We start from the raw sequence: 24,804 nt of genomic DNA, 5'->3' as shown, positions 1-24,804 counted from the left end.
ACATGCCTTCCTCCTAAAAGGCAGTAGAGAGTTCAGATCAGCTGAGTTTTTTTCTCATCCTTTTATTGTTAACTTGAGGTCTAAATATGTTCTAAGAAAATTTACTTAAATGCTTCCTTCCCATAGCTTTGTACAAGCCCTATTGATTAGCTATGGAAACATTGCATGGAGAAAGGTTTTGAAACAGAATGTGTTATATGGTCCATTTCTATAAACAATGTAAGTGGGTATGTATGTTGCTATCTATGCAGGGAAAATAAGGCTAACCATATATACAAGATGTAAATAGTGATTATCTACAAGTGACTGTTATGCAAAAATGGTTTTTTCCACCCTGACTTTTCCCCTTTTTTGTACTTTCCAAATTTTCTTCCATGAAAACCTATTTTATAATCAAATAAAGCTTTTTCAAAGGTGTTTTTAATGTCCCTTTTTCCCCAGCAGCGTTCAAATTAAACCTTCATTTCAAGCTTTACATATTAGGTATGAACTAAAACAGTTCTTTTCTTCCTTATCAAGTAAACACTTTGAGGTTAATTACATGAAAATTACTGTGATTCGGCTGCTGTGCATTTTTTTTTTTTTTTTTTTTTCCTTTCCTACGTGGGCCTCTCACTGTTGTGGCCTCTCCCATTGCGTTGCGGAGCATAGACTCCGGACGCGCAGGTTCAGCGGCCATGACTCACGGGCCCAGCCGCTCCGCGGCATGTGGGATCTTCCCGGACCGGGGCACGAACCCGTGTCCCCTGCATCGGCAGGCGGACTCCCAACCACTGCGCCACCAGGGAAGCCCCATGCTATGCATTTTTTAAGGAGAGGCATAATGAGTGATCCATGATTCTAGACTGAGGTGATTTGTATTCATGGGATTAAGTTTCATTTTAATGAAAAGGCAAATATGTTTAACCTTATTATATAAACATGTTATCTTAAAACTTAAGTACTGCTTTTGCTATCAAAAGCCATTCACTAAACGTGGACAGTGAGAAACTGGCCATTCATTCTCAGTCAGCCTGGTTTTGTGTAGAAGCGTGTATTATTTTGATTCCATTCTGTTAAGAATATGTTCTTCCTCGCTGTTTATTTAGTAAGTATAAATATTAAGTGCCCACTTTTTTTGCTTATTTGCTTGATAACCGATATGGATATTTTGGGGTTTTTTTCCTTTAACGGAGTGGGTAGGGTGTTACAAGCTTCTAACCCTGCCCTTAAAAAGCACACCATTTCTATTTGGGGGGTTTTTTAAACGGGTACACAAGCCATGAGAGAACAGTTAACAAGAACAATTTTATATTGCCTGTCGAGTTTTAAGAAATATGGAATAGGGCTTCCCTGGTGGCGCAGTGGTTGAGAGTCCGCCTGCCGATGCAGGGGACACGGGTTCGTGCCCCGGTCCGGGAAGATCCCACATGCCGCGGAGTGGCTGGGCCCGTGAGCCATGGCCGCTGAGCCTGCGCGTCCGGAGCCTGTGTTCCGCAACGGGAGAGACCACAACAGTGAGAGGTCCGCGTACTGCAAAAAAAAAAAAAAAGAAAGAAAGAAATATGGAATGAGGCAATGAACAAAATTATGAGAAGATTAATAAGAGAGCTTCTTAGGAAGGTATTTTCTTTTAATGTGTTTGACATTCTTATTTTTATTAGCTCCACTGTTATTTAAAAACATGTTCCCAGTTTATTTGTGCTACTTCTGAATGAAGTACTAATATTAGTTATTTTTTCTACTTTCACAATCTTTAAAATCTGGAACCTCTTAGTAGTTCTCACTGCTTTTCTACTTGTAAAATCTCTGGTTCTCCACCAATATTCTGCCTTCATCTTCCACTTTTCTTCCCTGTTCCTCAAATATGTTTTTTACTTTGTCCAGACCTTTTCTTTAAGTCCAGGCTCATATGTTACTTCCTCTGTGAATACCAGCCAGGATTAACTTCTCCCTCTTAATTTCATAATGCCCTGTTTATTCTGCTCTTCTGTTTCGGTGTCATGGCTAAGAATGCCTAATTTCAAAGATAGGGACCGTGTTTCACTCACCTTTTATCACCCTCCAGGCACATCTTGAGCTCACAGCATCTTTACACAACCGTCTATGACAAATGAGGTGCTAGAGTCAGATGTTTTAGATTTTATGTTATGTTGCACATTCTCAAAATGTGATGTTTGTGTGGAGATATATATATATACATTCGTAGGAATGGATATTAGTGGAGTTAAGGTTGCATTAAAGAATCTAAAATACCATTGGAAATTTATCGGTGTAAATTCCATGATGTAGTGTCCAGGTGATGCTGCATTAGACCACTGTGTCATGAAATCTATAGCTATGTATTGAAGTTTTCTGTGTCAGATTTCTTTTCATAAGAGGGAGTTGCAGGCAGGAGGCAAACAAGGTGAACCTCCAAATACTGGCAATGAATAAAATACAAAAATAGTTTGAAAAACACTTGAGTTTCTTAGGGGGGCGTGACTATTTAAGTCAAGGTAGTTAAGTCACATTATGTTACAGTGAATTCTGCTAGGTGGTCACATTTTTCTTTTTAATTTTAGTGGACTGTAATTCGGACAAGACCATTGTAAGAAGTTACTTTCCCAGTCTATAAAGAGCTGAGCCCAAATTCTGACCCTGCAATAGATGTATGTGTGGATGAGAGGTGGTGTTTCCAACACAAAAAAGGGTCTTCACATCCCATTTCCATTCCTGCCCTTTCTTTTCCTAGGGGTGGAAATGTGTCAGTGTACATTTCGATGATATTTGGACTTGAGTATGAATTTGAAATACTTGTTATTTGGTAAACTGAAAATAGGGTTGGTTGTTAATTATTAGGCTAAGGAGCAGGAAAGAAGCTTCTTGGGCTTCCCTGGTGGCACAGTGGTTGAGAGTCCGCCTGCCGATGCAGGGAACCATGGGTTCGTGCCCCGCTCCGGGAAGATCCCACATGCCGCGGAGCGGCTGGGCCCGTGAGCCGTGGCCGCTGAGCCTGCACGTCCGGAGCCTGTGCTCCGCAACGGGAGAGGCCACAACAGTGAGAGGCCCGCGTACCGGGAAAAAAAAAAAAAAGAAAGAAGCTTCTTTACCACCAGATTTGAGGACTATAGGAATTTCACAGGGAGAAATGTTTCAGAAACAGCATGTTAACAATCACTTTATTACACATAAGGACCGTAATATACAGTTTTTGGGAAAGCTAGATTGGTGAGAACTCATTTGAAACATGGCAATAAAGCACTGTTGCCGTAGAAATAGCATCATTTTATAAAACCCTTCACTGTTAAAGTATTCACTATAACTGGATTTGTACTTGATTTTTACTTTGTTGTTAATATGTTGCTTAGTTACTGGATATGTTTTGTATTCATATCTTTAGAGAAGGTTGATGTTAGAATTTATTCAATTATTTAGCCATTGAGTGGAATCATTGAGGCTTCCAGGCAACTTCAGTGAGTGATACCCTTGTCTACAATCAATACCTGAGATGGGATCTTTGCCATTCCTGTTGCTTTAGGAATTAATAAGGATGGAGATGAAATCTTGATATTTATAAGGTAGCAGAATAGATTTATGGTGCTATCAGAGAAATCATTTCGCTGACCTTTAGTTGTGGAAGTTTGTATAGGCAATGCCATAGTTTGGTTTATCGTTGTAGAAGCTTTTTAGATACCCTGATTAGAAGGTCAGTTAGTTATTTTTATCTGGTTTCTTTTAAAAAAAAACAAAAAAAGGATTTGTGGTAGTTTTTAGTAATTTACATAAGTCTTGAGCTAACTGGTTTACTTAAAGGAATCCTCTTAGGGTCAGGAGACACATATTGTACAATTCATATTCACTACTCAAAGCTTATCATTGTGGATTCTTGTTTAAATAACTGATAAATTCACTTAATAGAAGTATGTTTATACTCTTAACTTACTAGTTAAATTACCAACAGTGCCTTCAGTTTAGGAAGAACTGTCCCTTAGGTTTTTGATTTGTGAACTTTGGGCAGATTGCTTAACCCCTCTAATGATCTGTTCCTCTGTTAAGTGACCTTAATAATATAAGGAAATAACCTTAAAAATCGCTAGGTAACTCAATTTTTCCTTGTGCCCTTGACACATTCCTAATATAAGGATTCGTATCTTAGTGTGGTTTTTCAAACATACAACTATTCTATAAAAGTGGTTCCCCCCTGCCATTATTTTCAGTCTCCAAAAGGACTAGTTCTACTACTACCAACTCAAAACGCTCCATTTTTTAACAAGAGGCCCTGCATTTTGCTTTTGCACTGGGTCCCACAAATTATGTAGCCAGTCCTGGCCCACAGAAACTATTTTTAATAACAGACTGTACTATACACTAACTAGTAATTGTGTATATAAACCAAGTCTGTGGCCCTATAAATTTCCTCAACTGCAAAGGAAATCTTTGTACCCAGATTTTATTTGAGTGTTATTTTGGGAGGGCGGAGAGGGTAGCTGACTTGGGTTACCTACATAGTAAACCTTTTAAATGTTAGCTCGCATAACAGAAGATTTTTGAGACTTGCTGTTTAAACAAAACTCTGTCATCTTAGAACACAAAGTACTTGCTTAAAATACAAAAACATACTTCTAGTGAAATAAATTAAATTCAAAGCAGGATTTAACTCACTGTGCCATTACAGGTTATCAAGTTATGCCCAACCAGCAGCAAAACTACCAGGGGATAGTTGGAGTTCAGCAACCCCAGAGTCAGAGCCTAGTTGGTGGCCAGCCGAACAGCATTGGAAATCAGATTCAAGGAGTGGTCATCCCCTATCCTTCAGTGCCATCATATCAGGTACGTGGTCGCTCTTACCTGCATTGGGTAGAGGGGATTTTGAATAACTAAAATGTGTAGCTACATTCTTCTCCTTTTAATATGGGGAAAATGCTTCTGTAATACATAACTTTATAGTCTTAAGAGTTTTATTAGTCATTGCAGCTTTGTTCTGTCCTCACTTATTGCATCATTCATTCACTTCATTAACTTAGAAAAAAATATCTGAACCATATTAATTTTGAGAAGTAGATTTTTCTGGCATTGTCTGTGTTTCCAGCTATTCAATACATAAGTATCAATATATGAGCAAGTGTCTTATTCTATTCTTCAGTTCCTTAGAAAATCTCTTGAGGAGAATGGAATGGGAGGGAAAAATAAAGGTAGAGGTAGGTATATGAAATACAGTACAGATTATAAGTCAGTATTTATAGAATAGAGAAGGATGTGCAATTTCCCATGCTGGAACTGAACTTTTTCCCCCTCACTAAATCAAAAAAAGGAAGAGTATGTCATGTATTGAAAATGTCATGGATTTTAATTTATAGTTCTAAAGTAGAAATACCTACTGTTTCATGAATAAGTCAGATTTCTTTAGCCCATCTATGGCACATTTCCAGAAATTTATTTTACCTTCCTTTACCTTTCTGGAATAACCTGTGAGTGAGTTTGTTTTATTAGCCTCATGGTTTCCCATAACTGACTCGAATGTTAAGAAATCCAAAGGCCGTTATCATTCATCTCAACAAGGTAAAAATAATCTAGCTGGGAAGATAAATGTACATCTAAACACAGGTCAACAAATTGATGATAATATACAGACCACTAACTGAAGGAATTGTGAAATATGGCCATGAATAGGTTAGGGACTTAATACAGAAGTCTTCTAGAAAGGTATAAACCTTTAATCAGCTCTTAAAAGAAAATTATGGGCATAAATTAGTTAAGGCATTCTGAGGATGGGGAAGGATATGAGCAAAGGAGGTAGCATATTCTTGTAATTGCAGAAAATGAAAATTGTAATTAAAATGTAAAATGTGGAATTGTTGAGGACTTCTGAGCACTAAGAATATGTCTACTTTTGAAGCCCCTTGATAATAGAAAGCAACTAAGGAAAAAAGAAGATACATCCTGAAACTAGATTTTATATCTTTCTTTTCTCTCAAATCCTCCATGCTTTTTACTCCAGTCCACCCTGCTTAAGCCGAGGCCCATGAGACTGCCCATCCCCTACTTCTTCTGTAGCTAGATATTAGACAGGAGCTCTCCCTTCTCAAGGACCCTGGTCATGCTACCTAATCTAGTCTGCTGAGCATCTGTTAGATGCCCAGGCACTGTGTAAATAAGATCTCCCTTGAAATATAAGTTTAGGGACTTCCCTGGTGGTCCAGTGAGTAAGACTCTATGCACCCAGTGCTGGGGGCCCGGGTTCAATCCATGGTCGGGGAACTAGATCCCGCATGCATGCTGCAACTAAGAGTCCGCATGCCGCAACTAAAGATCCTGCGTGCCAAAACTAAGACCTGGTGCAGACTAGACTAAATAAATAAATAAACAAATAAATAAAAGAAAGATTAGTTTAACACTGGAAAATTAACTGGTGGATTAACTATAAAAAAAAGAAATATAAGTTTAAAATAAATTACATCCTTGTTAGTGTAGTTTTTAAAAATGGAGCTAGATACTGAAAGCGTTTCAGAGCTAAGACAATTATTATCATTTCTATAGCATACTTTTTTACAAGTTATAAATTATTTTCTCATGGTATTTCATGTAATCCTTCCACTGGGTGAATGACTGTGAGATGTATTGCTCTGATAAGCAGTGAATGACAGGTTGCTTCATGCTTCCTACTACATTTGGTTAGATAAGCTAGGGTGGTAATAAACTGTCATCTAAAAAATAAGCCCAAAGGAATTCCCTAGCAGTCCAGTGGTTAGGACTCGTCGCTTTCACGGCCAAGGGCCTGGGTTCAACCCCTGGTCGGAGAACTAAGATCCTGCAAGTCGTGCATCACGGCTGAAAAAATAAAAATAAAATTTTAAATTAACAAATAAATAATAAACCTGAAAAGTCATCTACTCAGTAGAGTATATTCTGCTGCTGTACATTCTCAAGTACGGTTTCCTCTCTTTTGGTACTTCAGTTTTTTCTTTACCACTAGTTACAAATTTATTCTGTAGCTTAAATCATCTAGATTGAGTTGCCATTTTTCCTAGATCTTGCATATACCCTAATTTAGATAGAATCAGAAATAATCTTAGGATGTTACACTGCCTCAGTAGACAAAAAGACTGAAATATATTTTGTCATAAAAAATTGGATACATCAAAGCAACAACTTTACCTTTGCTGCTGAGCCAAATTGAAAGTAGTTTAAGAGATTACTGTGTATTTTGAAAGGACTAGTTACTAGTTTAGAAACATGTTATATAGGCAAGACTTAGAAGTTAATCATCAACTTATAAATCACAGAGCCCAGGTATAGAGAATGATGAAGTGGTTAAAGAACTAAGGCTCTGGAGCCAGTGGGCATGGGTTCAAACCCCAACTTTTCTCCTTACTAGCTATACAACCTTGGGCAAGTTATTAACCTCAATTTTTAACCCCTTCTATAAAACAAGGATGATAAAAGTAACTTCTTAGGGTTGTTAGGAAGACTTGATGTAATAATATACATAAAGTTCTTGGAACCTGAACATGGTAGTAAGTACTCGGTAATGTTAACTTTGATTGTCATCACTGTTACTACTGTTGCTGACATCATCATCAGAAGCTTTTACACAGGCTTTATTTACCAAAATCATTGTAATGCAACTAATGTGGTGCACTTGTAAATTACAAAACCATTATGCCGTTGTGGTTTCTATTTTAGAAACTGGAAACTAGAGAAGTGAATCCATTATGTTCATGTGTTTTTTTGTGTTTTTTTTTAAATTTATTTATTTTTGGCCACATTGGGTCTTCATTGCTGTGCGCGGGCTTTCTGTAGTTGCGGCGAGCGGGAGCTACTCTTGGTTGTGTTGCGCGGGCTTCTCATGGCAGTGTCTTATATTGTTGTAGAGCACGGGCTCGAGGCCTGTGGACTTCAGTAGTTGTGGCATGAGGGCTCAGTAGTTGTGGCTCGCGGGCTTAGTTGCTCCACAGCATGTGGGATCTTCCCAGACCAGGGATCAAACCCGTGTCCCCTGCATTGGCAGGCGGATTCTTAACCACTGCACCACCAGGGAAGTCCTGATTATGTTCATGTGGTTTCTGTGTAGATGAATGTGGAAAACAGAGAATTGAAAGATCCACTGTTCATCAGATGCCTGCTGTGCCAGATCCTGTAAATGGAGATTATAATGGAGATAATACCCCTCCTGAGGTGGAGGTGGCATCCTGATTTTGCAGATAATGAACTCTGGGGCCTCAGAATCTGAGTTAAGTCGTTTGCCCAGTGTCACATATATAGTAAAATTGATGGAGTCTGTATCACATCTAGATATCTTAAGCTTCAGAGCTCACACTTTCTGATCCAGTGTATCTCACTAGTACCCCATCTGAGTTTTACTTCGCTCTACCTGAGGTAAATTGCATTACTCTTTCCATGTGAAAGGGTCATCCTTATTTGGAAACTGTTTCTTTTTTAAAATAACTTCTGGGACTTCCCTGGTGGCACATTGGTTCAGAATCCACCTGCCAATGCAGGGGACATGGCTTCGATCCCTGGTCCAGGAAGATCCCACATGCCGCGGAGCAACTAAGCCCGTGCACCACAACTGCTGAGCCTGTGCTGTAGACCCCGTGAGCCACAACTACTGAACCCGCCTGCCACAACTACTGAAGCCTGCACACCACAACGAAGAGTAACCCCTGGCTCCCTGCAACTAAAGAAAGCCCGCGTGCAGCAACAAAGACCCAACGCAGCCAAAAATTAAATAAATAAATTTTTAAAATAAAAATAAGATAACTTCTACTTTGGGATGTGAGTCATAACTCCTAGCCTACTGTACTATTGATAAATGCTAGCCAAAAACAATAACCAGCTAAATGGAACATTGAAATAAAGTGGTAATGCTGTAACTAACTTATCGGGACAGCCTATTGGCAGTTTTACCTTATTCCTAACTGCTCACACTTGAAAGTTTATGGAGGCTGGAGACATTAACATTTGCAAGGTTTTAAAGAACGTTTTTGCCTTTAAATTGCCTTTCAAATTTTAGGTTTCACTGCCTCAAGGTTCTCAAGGAATTGCCCATCAGACTTATCAACAGCCTGTTATGTTCCCTAATCAGTCTAATCAAGGATCTATGCCTACAGCAGGAATGCCAGTTTACTATAGCATCATTCCACCTGGCCAACAAAATAATTTAAGGTGAGTATGAATAAAAAGCCTAATCTTATAGCTCCTCATTGTTTATCAGGATTGTGGTCTGTTGCTAATTTTAAAGTTGCCTAAGGGGCATTACCTGAGATCATTCTCTAATCTAGAATAGAAAAACTACAATACGATCTATTTATCTAGCATTTTTTTTAACAAAATCAGTATAAGCAAGGCATTCCATATGTAAACCAATGGAGAATCAAATTTTCTCTCATGTGCCTGAAAGTAGTAGGCCAGTCTCCTTTTACTCACCTAAGTGGAATCAATAGTTGGCCATAGATCTTAGAGTTAAGAGCGTTTATGTGTTAATATTTAAGGTTTTTGTAAGAGTCTGGGGAGAATGTATTTCCTGTATATAACTTCAAGAGCAAAATATCTTGCTGGAATCTTTCAGGCTCTGGGGAGCTCCTTTTTCATCAGTAAGAGGAGGGAGGCATATGAGAAGCAAATGATAGTAGGTCTATATTAAAGCAAGTCGTGAAGTATTCCATTAGCCACTTAACTTAAAAGAACAGAAACTTCTCTGATAAGCCTAATGTGTTTAAAAAAAAAATAGTCTTCCTTTGAGTTGGGTACTTTTAGTCTGCTGTTCAGAGTGGATTACAGTCTTTCATTTATTCTCATGACATTTCTGTAAGGTTGCCAGAGTAGCCTTGGTGCTCTTTTTAATAAGGAGTCTGAAGGTAGAATTGCTGATAAGAGGCTGTCACCCAGTTATGGTTACAGATGGTATTTAGAGGTGAAGAAGGGGTTGCAGTATTTGCTTCATTGAATCTGTTTGGGAAAATGGGGACTTGACTCTCATTTTATTTGTTGTCATAAACACACATACATACACACCTGAGGAACTCACATGTTTCCTCCTCTCTGTGGATACCACAAACTGAAAAGGCCCAGGCTTTTTAAACAAGTTGGTTGAAATCTCACAGGCAACTTTGGAGTTTTATACAATGATGAGCCCCAGCTCTTTTGTGGTAGAGCTGCTGCACAGTGAAAATTTAAAAAACATTTTTTGGGGGCCTCACTGTGCAGCACACAGGATCTTAGTTCCCGGACCAGGGATTGAACCTGCATCCCCTGCAATGGAAGCACGGAGTCTTAACCACTGGACTGCTAGGGAAGTCCTGAAAATAGAAATTTATACTGTGTTAAAATTTCCCATTATTTTTTAAAGCCTTCCAGGTGATTCTTCTGGCAATAAGAGTTGAGACTCACTGACCTATGCTAACCAGCCCTTTTTTTCATCTGTACACTTCAGCTATGCACAAGTCTCCATAACCCAGTAATATTTTACACATTTGCAAGAAAGTCATAATATCTGTCATTGTAAAATTTCATCCAAGACCCAGTGTCCTAAGGTAAAACTGTGTCAGTTACTCCACACCAGCAAGTATAATAAATCTCAGTTTGTTCACAGGGGGAAAGTATATCTTAAACTCTAAGCTATAGGGTCCTGATCCAAACACTCATGTTTATACTAAAACATTACCAGATTATAAGATTTCTGTAAGAACACTAAGTGAGCCTTTGTTCTGAAAAATGTCTTCCTTAGCTTGAGTTGCTTAGCAATCCATTTTCTTGTGGCGGCTCCTTATGCAGAAAAGTGGAATTTGAATTATCTTTACTTTCAGCTCAACCAGTCAGTTATCACTGAGGCAATTTTGTGTTTGGATTGGATTGTGTTGTTATGTGTACTATGAGGATTTAGCATGGCCTGATACAAATCATGTGTCTTGTCACTTTCAGCAAGCCATGTACCAGTCAGAGAAACTAGTTTTACAACAAATCATGGTATTTCTGTCTATGATGTAGAGAAAAATCTAATTTCATTCCTACAGTCTGCAAAAATGGGCAGGCTAGTTGGATAATATTTTCAAAATGCTCCCATTTGGGGTTTTTTTGTATTACCATTTATTTTCCCATTTTTATCTTGAAACTCAAAAGGAGAATATACTTTTGTCTTTGATCTGCAATCTCAAAGGGCTAGCGTACAGAGAGGGGAACTTGAAGAGACTGTAACCTTTATTTTTCAGAACTCTAAAAAAAAGGTTTCATAGAATCTTTATGAAATAATGAAAAAGAAAACCTACTTTTAAGTCTTTTTCCCTTTTCCATCTGCATAGTCTGTTTTTCCTCATTTTGTAAACTAGTATCCCTCTAGTGTCCCCTTTGTCCTACTTCTGGAACTGTTTTGGATTCCTTTAATTTCTCCTAAACTTCTAGTTTTGCATTTTGGTTTTTTGTTTGCCTCAGCCATCCTTTGAAATAATTGTCAATAACAGAGTCTCAATCTGAACCACATGTTTTAGTGAACTTTTACTTCTGTTGTTATTAAAAAGGAATTTGTTAACACTTAGCCTAGAGAAATAAAATGTAATGAGAAAGTTACTTCTGGTGCTAAAACACTGCCTTTTCAGAATGTTTATTTTCTCTTCATTGGATATAACAGCTTTTATTTATCAGCAAAATTAATTAGTAAATTAAGTTATATGGACAAAAATAATGTTAAATAGGAAGGGAAGAGGATACTTATAGCTATTCCATTTCTTGTAAACTCACCAAAAATGAGTGATAATAGTAATTTTTTAATATAAATTTATTTATTTATTTTTGGCTGCATTGGGTCTTTCTTGCTGCCCGTGGGCTTTCTCCAGTTGCAGTGAGCAGGGGCTACTCTTTGTTGAGGTGCACAAGCTTCTTATTGCGGTGGCTTCTCTTGTCGCGGAGCATGGGCTCTAGGCGCACGGGCCTCAGTAGTTGTGGCATGCGGGCTCAGTAGTTGTGGCTCACGGGCTCCGGAACGCAGGCTCAGTAGTTGTGGCGCACGGGCTTAGTTGCTCCATGGCATGTGGGATCTTCCCGGACGAGGGCTCAAACTCTTGTCCCCTGCATTGGCAGGTGGATTCTTAACCACTGCACCACCAGGGAAGTCTCTATTTTATTTTATTTTTTTGGAAGTCTCTATTTTAGATTAATAATTTTTAAGTAGATATCTTTAAAGAATAAAGAGGAGAGGTGTTATTTCATGCAAAAATCTTTTCATTTTTCAGTCTCTCTCAGTGAGTTTCTATTGGGCAAAATAATTCTCCTGCATCTACATTTTGTCCGTTAAAAGAGTGTTCTCTCTATTTAACTTGTTTGGGTCTTCCTGATTATACATACAAGACAGAGTCATTGTAGAAAATTTGAAAATATAAAATTTTCAAAATGTAAAAAAGGGTGAAAAAGCAAATCAGCTACAATCTCACCACTCAGAGATAATCACTGTTAAATTTTGGTGTCTTCATTCAAGTTATTTTTCAGTGTACACATAATATGTGAACTTTGTTAGGAATCATATATTCTAAACATTATATTTTCTATATTTTTAATTACATTGTTCATAAGCTCTGGTTTCAAAATTGAACCAGGGACTTCCCTGGTGGCGCAGTGGTTAAGAATCCACCTGCCAAGACAGGGGACACAGGTTCAATCTCTGGTCCGGGAAGATCCCACATGCCGCGGAGCATCTGAGCCAATGCGCCACAACTACTGAGCCTGTGCTCTGGAGCCCATGAGCCACAACTACTGAGACCGCATGCCACAACTACTGAAGCCTGCGTGCCTAGAGCCCGTGCTCCGCAACAAGAGAAGCCACCGCAATGAGAAGCCCGTGCACCGCAACAAAGAGTAGCCCCGCTCACCACAACTAGAGAAAGCCCACATGCAGCAACGAAGACCCAATGCAGCCAAAAATAAATAAATAAATAATTTGTAATGAATAAATAAATAAATAAGCCAGCCCCACAACGTGGCCAAAATAACAAATGAAGAACTCTAAGAAGGAAATTACAAGTTTTGCAGTTCATGAAGTCTTACAGATAAAAGGTCAAGAAGCGTATTTATTCAAAAATAGGTAGTACTTTTTTGAAAGACAGAAGGCAAAGAACTTAATGTAAGGAGAAATTCAGTTAGTTTTTTTTTTAAACATAAGGAAAAAGGAGTACACCTCTTAATCTTCCCACCCACTTTTGAATTATTCGTTATATTTTTACAGCTTTCTTCCTCAAGTAAATTTTAAGCTTTTCCAAATTGTTTCTCAAAATCCATCCTGACTTTCTTCACAGCCCAAGAATTTGAATGGCTTGCCATTTTATTTGTTATTTCTTCAGGCCATAGGTAACCTAGATAACAAGCGATCCCCTGAGATACTCCAAGTTTAGGAAGCGGAAAAGGTTTGTGTTGGAAGTGCCCCTTTGGCATATTCTATTTATTTTATTTTGTGAATAACTTCTATTCCTTGAGAGTGTGTTTTATACTGCTGTGTAAAACAACTCTTGTGTTTCACACTCCTGTGTAAAACAACTCCTGTGTTTTACTTATCAGTGTTGGGGACAATATCAGACATGTTGATGAAAGGATCTTAAAAACCTACATCCTCTTGATTTCCATTTCCAGCCATGATAGAGTAATAGAAACCAAATTTATCCTCCTACCATAACTTTAAAACTAGAGACAAATACATGAAACAACAGTTTTCATTAGGCAGTGAGGGACAGTAAACCCTGAGAGAGGGAAAACAAACAAGTGAGTCTTCCGATTGCTCCAGCTTGCTGCCTGGGGAGAGCTTCCTAGCCACATCTCAGGGAGGAGGAACCCAAGCAAGACCCTCTGTCTAAGTTAAGGAGATGGAATTAGGAGTCCCAGGAAGCCAAGGTGGCTTAGAGTTTGCAGGGCAGCATACTGAAGAGAAGAGGGTTACAAAGAGGTTGCTCTGGAGATCTAAGTGGGACCCTTTTGAGTCTTAGTTGATTGCTGACTGGTGCATTTAGGTGCAAAAACTCCCCAAGGCAGGGAAAAGAACCATTCAAAAGGAACAGGCAGAACAATCCCTGAAGCTCACACAAGGACAGGAAGAGTTTAAATTCCTACCAGCCAGTATGTCAAAACCTCATAACACATGAGGCATTGAGTAGAGGACTTAAAAGAATACTGTCTCAGTAGTGGAGGACAATTAGCCTTAGATTAAAAGCTGCTCTGGTCCTGCCTTAAACAAGCAGGACCCAAAAGGACTAAATTGTCTCCAGATAACTGTGGCTCAGAACAAAGCTCAGAAATATTATTTAAAAATACAAGGGGGACTTTCCTGCTGGCGCAGTGGTTAAGAATTCGCTTGCGGGCTTCCCTGGTGGCACAGTGGTTGAGAGTCCGCCTTCTGATGCACAGAACACGGGTTCGTGCCCCGTTCTGGGAGGATCCCACATGCCGCGGAGCCTACGCGTCCAGAGCCTGTGCTCCGCAACGGGAGAGGCCACAGCAAGGAGAGGCCCGCGTACCGCAAAAAAAAAAAAAAAAATCCGCTTACCAATGCAGGGAACACAGGTCCAATCCCTGGTCCTGGAAGATACCATGCCACAGAGCAACTAAGCCCGTGCCCCACAGCTACTGAGCCTGTGCTCTAGAGTCCACGAGCCACAACTACTGAGCCCGCACACCACGACTACTAAAGCCTGCGCACCTAGAGCCTGTGCTCTGCAATAAGAGAAGCCACCGCAGTGAGAAGCCCATGCACTGCAACAAAGAGTAGCCCCCGCTCGCCGCAAGTAGAGAAAGCCTGCGCACAGCAATGAAGACCCACCATGGCCAAAACAAACAAACAAAAAAACAAGGATATCCAACAGTCAACAAGGTTAAATTCATAATGCCTGGCATCCAATCAAAAATTAGGAAGTATGCAAGGAAGTGAGAAACTAATAAGGCCAATAATGAGGAAAAATCAGTCAATTGAAACTGACTGAAACAATGCCAGTATAAAATTCAGACAGAGGAAGAAGAACTAGGAAATAATGAACAGAGCATCAGTGCTTTTCAGGGGGCCTAATGCATGTGCAATTGGCATCCTCCAAAGAGAGGAAAAGGGCGGACAAAAAAATACTTGAATAGTAATGGCTGAAATGTTTCAAAATTTATGAAAATCATAACCCCGCATATCCAAAAAGTTCAACAAACTCAGGCAAAAGAAATATGGAGGAAACTTTTCAAAACGTTATAAAGGGAAAATTGTAAAAGTAGCCAGAGAAAAAAAGACTCGTTACATATAGAGGAACAAAGATAAGAATTCGATAGACTTCTTGTTAGAAACAATACAAGCCAGAAGACAGTGGTACAACATCTGTATTTGGGGTTATGAGAGAAAAAACAGAATTCTATACCAGTAGAAATATTTTTCAGAAACAAATATGAAATAAAGACTATTTCAAACATGCAAAAACTGAAACAATTAATCACCAGCTTACCTGCACTGCAAGGAATGTTAAAGGAAGTCTTTCAGACAGTAAGAAAATTATACCAGATGGAAACTGGCTACACAACAGAATAAAAATGAAAAGTCAAACAATATACTGACTGGGACATCAAATATCTGAAAAAGTACTTCTGTAGAGAGGATATGAAGAATTCTCAAACCTCAGTAATTTAAAAAAAAAAAACACCTTCAGAAACAATTTGTTTAAAAAGTTAAACCTACGTGTGGAGCACTGCTATACAATAGTTAGAGGTACATGGTGAGGAAAGTTGTGGAAACTTAGTGATGTTCTTTTCTTAATCCAAATGGAGGTTACATAGTTCTTCATCTTATAATTCTTTAAAATGTATAATATATTTCTGGGTACTCTTGTTGTATATATATTTCAAACCCCTAAATAGGTAATAAAATCATTAACTATGGGGGAAGACTTTAAGAGATAAGGGGCAAGAGAATGGGAGGAGAGGAACTGGAGACACTAAGTAGAGACAACTTTTGAGAATTGCATCCCTAAAGGGAGCATTGAATTTCAGTAGTATATGGGAGGGGAAAATGAGGTTAAGAGAGTCCTGTTATTAATTGAAAAAAGAAGTGTTTGCATGCTGAAATGAAAGACACCAGAAAGAGGTGTGTTGCTATAGGAGAGAGAGGGTAGAGTTGTAAGGTCCTCAAGGCGGATGAGAGTAAACACTCAAATGGAAAGTCGGTTAGCCATAAATAAAATGCAGAGGATTTGCGTATGGTAAATGGAGGAAAAGCAGAGTGCATGGGCTCAGATATTAGTATGTAGATAGGTGTGGTGAAGAGTTTATGAAAATACTTTTGACTGCTTTATTTTTCTCACTGATTTAGGATTCAAGATATGAAGTGCGTTATCAAAGAGTAGATGAATGTTTTAAAGGTTGTTTTGATATAAAGATTCAGCACAGTTACATTAAGACAGATTTCAAAAAGAAAGCATCAAGATGTGAGGAAATGTGACAGATGTCTGATAAAAGCTTATAAACATCTGTATCACTTCTGTATGTTCTAGAATGATAATATTAATGATAATTATTTGTAGAGTTCTAGAATGAACTCCACAAATAATTCATGGAAATAAGTAGTTTACCCATTTGACAAGAACTAATAATAAATTATCACATGAGAAAATGTTCACTCTCCCCAACAATCTTAAGAAATGAGAACTAAGGCAACCTTAACCAAAAAAGGAGGACAAAACAGTTAACACTAAGCAGAGAGACAAACATTGCTGGGTGCTAGGTATATGAAAACTGATTCTATAAATCAGTCTGATGATATTTAACAAAACATGAAACTGCTGTACTTTTTTATTCTGTAATTCTACCTCTAAAAGGTTTACCACAAATATAATCCACCCCCAAAATTAAAATTGCTCCAAAAACAAGTTGTAAAAAATGTTGTTATTCATAGGAAAATCCAACAAAAGTGATCCAAGAGAAATATGGAGTAACCTTTGAATAGTTTACTTTCATTTTTCATTTTTATTTTTTCTGCTAGGCTGATTAAATTTGGTTTAAATTCTGGTGAAATTTGCTCAGGTTGTCACAGATGGTGAATCAGTCATTGGGACTAATGAGATTCAGAGTGCTTGTTTTTTGTTACCTGCTTCAGTCTCTTTAATTCATTATTAAAGAATTAAATGTGTGATACCCAGACTACTATAGTCCCCAAATGGATTATATCGATTACTTACAGCATCTTCAGGGAACACAGCACACGTCTACTAAGCAGTGTTATTAAGTTCAGGAAGTTTGTTTGACTATCACTGGCAGTAAGACGTCAGATGGTTTAAAATGGCAGAAAACCAAAGCACGCCTTGCCAAATATTCATCAATTTTCAATGACATCATCTTTAGTAGTCACTAAAAACTAGCACATGTGAGACTTGCTTTTCAAGTGAACTAATTATTGCTTAAGAAGAATACACTGGGTCCTGTTCTCCCATCAAAAATAATAATAATTTGAAATAACAGTCATTATATTTGCAAAACCATAAAGAGATGAATGATAGCAATGACATTTTTATGTAGGATTTTGAATACTATTACTTTTCCTAAATCATCAACCATTTTGTGGGTGACTTCATATAATATGACTTCTTTGTGTGTACCTTTTACATATGCACCATTTTTGTCTGTCCGTTCTACTATTTCCTTATTTATCTTTTTTGTGAACAGCATTATTGAGGTAAAATTCATATACCTTACAATTCACCCACTTAAGTGTACTGCTTAATAGTTTTTCGTATATTCACAGATGTGCAGCAACCATCACCACAGTCAATTTTAGAACATTTTTCTCTCCGGAAAAACAAACAAAAACCCTGAAGTAGGGCTTCCCTGGTGGCGCGGTGGTTAAGAATCCACCTGCCAATGTAGGGGACACGGGTTTGAGCCCTGGTCCGGGAAGATCCCAGATGCCGTGGAGCAACTAAGCCCACGCGCCACAACTACTGAGCCTGCACTCTAGAGCCTATGTTCCGCAACAAGAGAAGCCACCACAACGAGAAGCCTGCGCACCACAACGAAGAGTAGCCCCCACTTGCCGCAGCTAGAGAAAGCCCGCGTGCAGCAACGAACACCCAACACAGCCAAAGATAAAATAAATAAATTTATAAAGAAAAAACAAAACCCTGAAGTAGAAGCAAACCAAGTGTCCATCAGCAGATAAATGGATAAATTAAATGTGGTGTACACATACAGTGGAATATTATTCAGTCTTTAAAAGGAAGGAAATTCTGTCACATGCTACAGCATGGTTGAATCTTGAAGACATTATACTGTGTGAAGTAAGCCAGTCAGAAAAGGACCAATACTGTATAATTCTACTTATTTGAGTTACCTAGAGTCATCAAATGAATAGAATCAGAAAGTAGAATGGTGGTTGCCAGGGGCTGAGGAAAGGAGGAATGGGGAGTTGCCATTTAATGGGTTCATTTTCAGTTATGCAAGATGAAGAGTTCTGGAGATGGATGGTGGTAATGATTGTGAAACGATGTGAATGTGTTTAATGGCAGTGAGCTATATGCTTAAAACGATTAAGTTGATAAATTGTATGCTATGTGTATTTCATCACAGTTTTTAAAATTTTAATGTGAATATACTGATGAAGGGGGAAAAAAAGGAAACTCCGTACTCTTTAGCTATCACCCTCCAACCCCTCCACCACCACCATCATCTCCTAGCCACTAATCTACTTTTGGTCTCTGTAGAGTTCCCTGATACGGACATTTCATATCAATGGAATTATGTGTAGTCATTTGTGACTGGCTGCTTTCACTCAGCATAATGTTTTTAAGGTTCATCCATGTTGTAGCATATTACCAGTAGGTTACTCCTTTTTATAGCTGAATAATACTCCATGGTAGGGATATATCACATTGTGTTTATCCATTTGTCGGTTGATGGACATTGGGTTGTTTCCACCTTTGACTACTGCTGTAAACGTTAGTTTGTACATTTTTGTGTAGACATCTGTTTTCATTTCTCTTAGGTATATACCTAGGAGTGGAATCACTGGGTCATGTGGTAACTGTATGTTTAATCATTTGAGGATGATGTTTTCCAAAGCAGCTGCAACGTTTTACATTTCCATAAGCAGTGCATGAGTGATCTAACTTCTCCACGTGCTTCTTTCTTAATATAAATTATTTACTTTATTTTGTTTATTTTTGGTTGCATTGGGTCTTTATTGCTGCACGTGGGCTTTCCCTAGTTGCAGCAAGCGAGGGCTACTCTTCATTGCAGTGCACGTGCTTCTCATTGCAGTGGCTTCTCTTGTTGCAGAGCACGGGCTCTAGGTGTGCAGGCTTCAGTAGTTGTGGTGTGCAGGCTCAGTAGTTGTGGCGCTCGGGTTCTAAAATGCAGGCTCAGTAGTTGTGGTGCGTGGGCTTAGTTACTCTGCGGCATGTGGGATCTTCCCCGGGCCAGGGGTCAAACCCGTGTCCCCTGCATTGGCAGGTGGATTCTTAACCACTGTGCCACCAGGGAAGTCCTCTGCACATCCTTTAATACTTGTTAATTATCTGACTTTTTTATTATAACTATTCTAGTAGGTGTGAAGTAATATCTCGTGATTTTGATTTTGATTTTCCTGATGACTAATAATACTGAATGTCTTTTCATGTGCTTTTTAAGCCATTTGTATATTTTCCTTGGAGAAATGTATATTCAGATCCTTTGCTCAATTTAATTGGGTTGTGTGTCTTTTTATTGTTGAATTGTAAGTGTTCTTCATATATTCTGGTACAGGTCCCTTAACAGATATATAATTTGTAAATATTTTCTCTCTTTCTGTGGGTTGTCGTTTCACTTTCTTGATGCAGTCCTTTCAAGTACGAAAGTTTTTCACTTTGATGAAGTCCATTTTATCTTTTTTTCTTTTGTTGCTCATGCTTTTGATATCATATCAAAGAATTTATTACCAGGTCTGTGATCACCAAGATTTATGTCTATATCTTCTAAGAATTTTATAGTTTTAGGTCTGACATTTAAATCTTTTTTTTTGGGGGGGGGGTGGTTTGCCGTACGCGGGCCTCTCACCGCTGTGGCCTCTCCCGTTGCAGAGCACAGGCTCCATATGCGCAGGCTCAGCAGCTATGGCTCGCGGGCCCAGCCGCTCCACAGCACGTGGGATCCTCCCGGACCGGGGCACGAACCCATGTCCCCTGCATCGGCAGGCGGACTCCCAACTACTGCGCCACCAGGGAAGCCCCTAGGTCTGACATTTAAATCTTTGTCCATTTTTAGTTAATTTTTTATATGGTATGAGACAAGCATCCAACTTCATTGTTTTGCACATACTATTTAGTTTTCCCAGTGCTATTTGTTGAAAAGACTGTTCTTTCCCCATTGAATGGTCTTGGTACCCTTATTGAAAATCAGATGATCATAGATGTCTGGGTTTATTTCTGGACTGTCAAGATTGCTCTTCTAAGATTGCTCTACTAAGTAGAAGATTGCTCTTCTACTAATCTGTTTATCCTGTGCCAGTGCCACACTGTATTGATGAAGTTTTGAAATCAGGATGTGTGAGTCCTCCAGTTTGGTTCTCTTATCAAGATTGTTTTGGCTATTCTGGGTCCCTTGCAGTTCCATATGAATTTTGTAATCAGTTTATCCATTTCTACAAAGAAGTCAACTGGGATTCTGATGGAGATTGTGTCAGATCTGTAGATTAATTTGGAGAATTGGCATCTTAACTATGTTAATTCTTCCATTCCATGAACATGGGATGTTTTTCAATTATTTAGATCTTTAATTTCTTTCAACAATGCTTCTGTAGTTTTTAGAGTTGATTTTTCACTTGTTTTATTAAACTTATTCCTAAGTGTTTTATTCTTCATGATGATACTATGAATGGAATTGTTTTAATTTCATTTTGATTGTTCATTGGAAGTGTATAGAAATGCAGATTATTTTTTGTGTACTGATCCTGTACCCTACAACTTTGTTGAACTCATTTACTAGTTATAATACTTCTTAAATAGATTTCTTGGGATTTTCCATATACATGATCTTGTCATCTGTGAAGAAATTGTTTCATTTCTTCCTTTTCAATTTGGGTACCTTTTATTTCATTTTCTTGCCTTATTGCTCTGGCTGGAACGCTTAGTACACTGTTCCATACAAGTAGTGAGAGCTGACATCCTTGTCTCCTTCGTGACTGGACAGCATTCAGTCTTCCACCTTAATAAAGATGTTAGTTGTGGATTTTTCATAGGTACTCTGTATCATGTTGAGAAAATATAATGTATTACATTAATTGGTTTTCAGATATTATAAGACCCTGGCATTCCTGGGATAAATCACACTTGGTCAGATTTTAGCATTTATATTCATAAGAGATATTGGTCTGTGGTCTTGTGGTGCCTTTGTCTGGTTTTAGTATTAGGGTAATATAGAATGAGTTGGGAAGTGTTCTTTTCTATGTTTTTCGGAAGAGTTTATGAAGAATTATTGTTAATTTTTCTTTAAATGTTTGATAGAATTCAGTGGTGAAACCTTCTATGCAGGGGCTTGTGTGTGTGTGTGTGTGTGTGTGTGTGTGTGTGTAAGTTGTTTTATGATTACTACTTCAATCTCTTCATTTGTTATAGATCCATTCTGATTATCTGTTTCTACTTGAGTTCATTTTGGCAGTTGGTATATTTCTGGGAATTTGATCTATTTTCTTGGTATACAATTTTGCATACTATTTTATTATCCTTTTTATTTCTGTAGTCTAGTAATCGCCCCTCTTCATTTCTGACTCTGATAATTTGAGTTTTCTCTCTTTTTTTCTTGGTCAATTTAACAAAAAGTTGTTAATTTTGTTGATCTTTTCAGTGAACCAGCTTTTGGGTTTTACTGATTTTCATCTTGTTTTTCTGTTCTCTATTTTGTTTATTCCCATTGTAATTTTTCTTATTTACTTCCTTTGGCTTGCTTTTGGTTTGGTGATCTGTCCCCCAGCCCTCCACCCAATGTCTTAAGATGGAAGTGTAGGTTATTGATCTGAGATCTTTCTTCTTTTTTAATATTGGCATTTACAGCTATAAGTTTACCTCTAAGCACTGCTTTAGTGGCATTCCATAAGATTTGGCATGTTGTATCTTCATCTTCGTTCATCCCAAAGTATTTTCTGGTTTCTATTTTGATTTCTTCTTTGACCTGTTGGTAACATAGTATTGTGGTGTTTAATTTCTACTTACTTGTGTGTGTCCCAAGTTTTTTCCTGCTGTTTATTTCTAATTTCATTCCATTGTGGTTGGAGAACATACTTTGTATTATTTCTATCCTTTTAAATTTACTGAGGTTCATTTTATGGCCCAGCATATGGTCTCTCGGGAGAATATTCCACGTACACTTGAAAAGATTGTATATTCTGTTATTGTTGGATGGAGTGTTCTGTAGATGTCTCTTAGGTCTAATTAGTTTATAGTATTGTCCAGGTTTTCTGTTCCTTGTTGATCTGCTGTATTGTTGTTCTATTCATTATTGAAAGCGGAGTGTTGGGAATTCCCTGGCAGTCCAGTGGTTAGGACTCCCTGCTTTTACTGCCGTGGGCCTGGGTTCAATCCCTGGTCTGGGAACTAAGATCCCACGAGCCACACGGTGCGGCCAAAAAAAAGGCAAGTGGAGTGTTGAAATCTCCAGCTACTATCATTGAATTGTATATTTCTCCTTACATTCTTTTCAGTGTGTGTTTCATGTATTTTGGTGCTCCTTTACTAGGAGCTGATACGTTTACAACTATTATATTTCCCTGACCCTTTTTCATTATGAATTGCTTTCTTTATCTCATACAGTTTTTGTTTTAAAGTCTGTTTTGTCGGATATTAATATAGACATACCAGGTTTCTTGTGGTTACTGTTTGTGTGATATATCTTTTACCATCCTGTTATTTTCAGCCTTTGTGTCTCCTGTAGACAGCATATAGTTGGATCATTTTTTATCCTGACAATCTCTGTCTTTTGATGGAATCATTTAATCCATTCACATTTAATGTTATTATTAATGTACTTGGCTTATGTCTGCCATTTTGCTTTTGTTTTCTATCTCCTGTGTTTGTTTTTTTATTCTTCCTTTTCCTGCTTTCTCTTGCATTAAATGAATATTTCCTAATGTAGCATTTTAATTTCTTTCTTTCTATTTTACTTTTCTAGAGGATTTTTGTTAGTGGTTTTTCTAGGGTTTACGATATGTATCTTAACTTAGCCAAGTCAGCTTCTGATTTACGCTAGTTTAATTCTAGTGATATAAAGAAAAGTTACTGCTACACTGCTCTATTCTCTTTCCCCCCTTTTTTCTGGTATTCTTGTTATACATATTATATTAATATTACAAACACAATACATTGTTATAACTATTACCTTACCATCAGTAGGCATTTCCTTAGCCCATACAGCTTTGTTCCCACCCACATTCTTCATGCTATTATTGGCAAATATGTTTCATTTGTATATGTTATAGGCCCAACATTATATTATATACATATTATTTTATACACTTGCCTCTAAAATCAGAAGAAAGGAGGGAAAATATGCATTTCTACAGTCTTTCCAATTACATAATTACCTGTTCTTGGTTGTATTAGTCTGCTCAGGCTTCCATAACGACTGGGTGGCATAAACAACAGAAATTTATTTTCTCACTGTTCTGGAGACTGGAAATCCAAGATCAAGGTACCAGCAGGGTTGATATCTGGTGAGGCTTCTCCCCTTGGTTTGCAGATGGCCACCTTCTCATTGTGGGCTCATTTGGCCTTTCTTCAGCCTGTGCAAGCAGAGGAAGAGCAAGTTCTCTGATGTCTTTTCTTATAAGAGCACTAATCTCATTGGACCAGGGCTCCACCCACATGACGTCATCTAACCTAGTTACCTCTTCATGGCCCCATCTTCAAATACCATTACATTGAGGTTAGGGTTTCAACATATGAATTTGGGAGGGATGCAAGCATTCAGTCCATAATACTGTACTCTTTATCTTTTTGTGTTTGTTCTAATTAGTGCCTATTGTAAAGTGCCTATTGCCGTCAACAAATTCACAGTTTGTATTTACTAAGGAAAGTCTTAGTTTTGCCATCATTTTGAAAAATAGCTTTGCTGGATATAGGAATCTTTGTTAACAGGTTTTTCCCTTGACCATTTTGAATATGTTTTCCCACTGCCTTCTGACCTTCATCTTGTCTGCTGGGAAGTTAGCTGTTAATCTTACTGGGGTTACATTATAAGTAACTAGTCATTTTTCTCTTGCTGCGTGTCTTTGACTTTCAGCATTTTTACTATGGTATCTCTTTGGATCTCTGCATTTATTCTGCTTAGAGTTTGTTGAGGTTTCTGGATGAGTAGGTTATTGTTTTTCAATAAATTTGGGGTGTTTTCAGCCATTATTTCTTGGAATGTCATTTCTGCTGCTTTCTCTCCTCTCTGATAATCCCATTATACATGTGTAGGTTTATTTAACAACACCCCACATTTCTCTGAAGCTCTTTTTTCTGTGTTCCTTTTTCTCTCTGTTCTTTAACTTATATAATCTCTTTTAATCTGTCTTCCTCCACCAGGGCTCGAACCCGTGTCCCCTGCATTGGCAGGCGGATTCTTAACCACTGTGCCGCCAGGGAAGTCCCAATATTCTCTATTTGTTAATGCAACCTTGTCACCATTCCTTCTTTACTTCCCTATGCATGGTTTCCTTCGGTTTTGTGAACGTGTCTGTAATGGCTACTTTACGGCCTTTCTGATAAATGTGAAAAATCTGTTCTTTCTCACAGGCAGTTTCTGTTCCCTGCTTCCATCCAAAGTATGGATTACACCTTACTGTTTATTTTCATGCCTTGTAATTTTTTTTTTAATTAGACATCTTAGATAATGTATTGTAGC

The 24,804-nt window shown here is 38.1% G+C and overlaps 1 protein-coding gene across 8 annotated transcripts in view; it reads left to right on the top strand.

The window, feature by feature from the left end:
- Nucleotides 1-24,804, top strand: part of R3HDM1 (R3H domain containing 1) — a 181,579-nt gene that overhangs the window by 134,769 nt on the left and 22,006 nt on the right. For all 8 annotated transcript variants that reach the window (XM_060152983.1, XM_060152980.1, XM_060152977.1 and 5 more), the window contains 2 exons: nucleotides 4,637-4,791; nucleotides 8,975-9,126. In XM_060152983.1, coding sequence (XP_060008966.1) covers nucleotides 4,637-4,791; nucleotides 8,975-9,126 — 307 coding nt within the window. The remainder of the gene's footprint in view (nucleotides 1-4,636; nucleotides 4,792-8,974; nucleotides 9,127-24,804) is intronic.

Source organism: Lagenorhynchus albirostris, chromosome 6, assembly GCF_949774975.1.
Source record: "Lagenorhynchus albirostris chromosome 6, mLagAlb1.1, whole genome shotgun sequence".
Taxonomy (NCBI): domain Eukaryota; kingdom Metazoa; phylum Chordata; class Mammalia; order Artiodactyla; family Delphinidae; genus Lagenorhynchus; species Lagenorhynchus albirostris.
The sequence above is the reverse complement of the archived record's forward strand: the minus strand, read 5'-3'. Positions and strand labels throughout refer to the sequence as shown.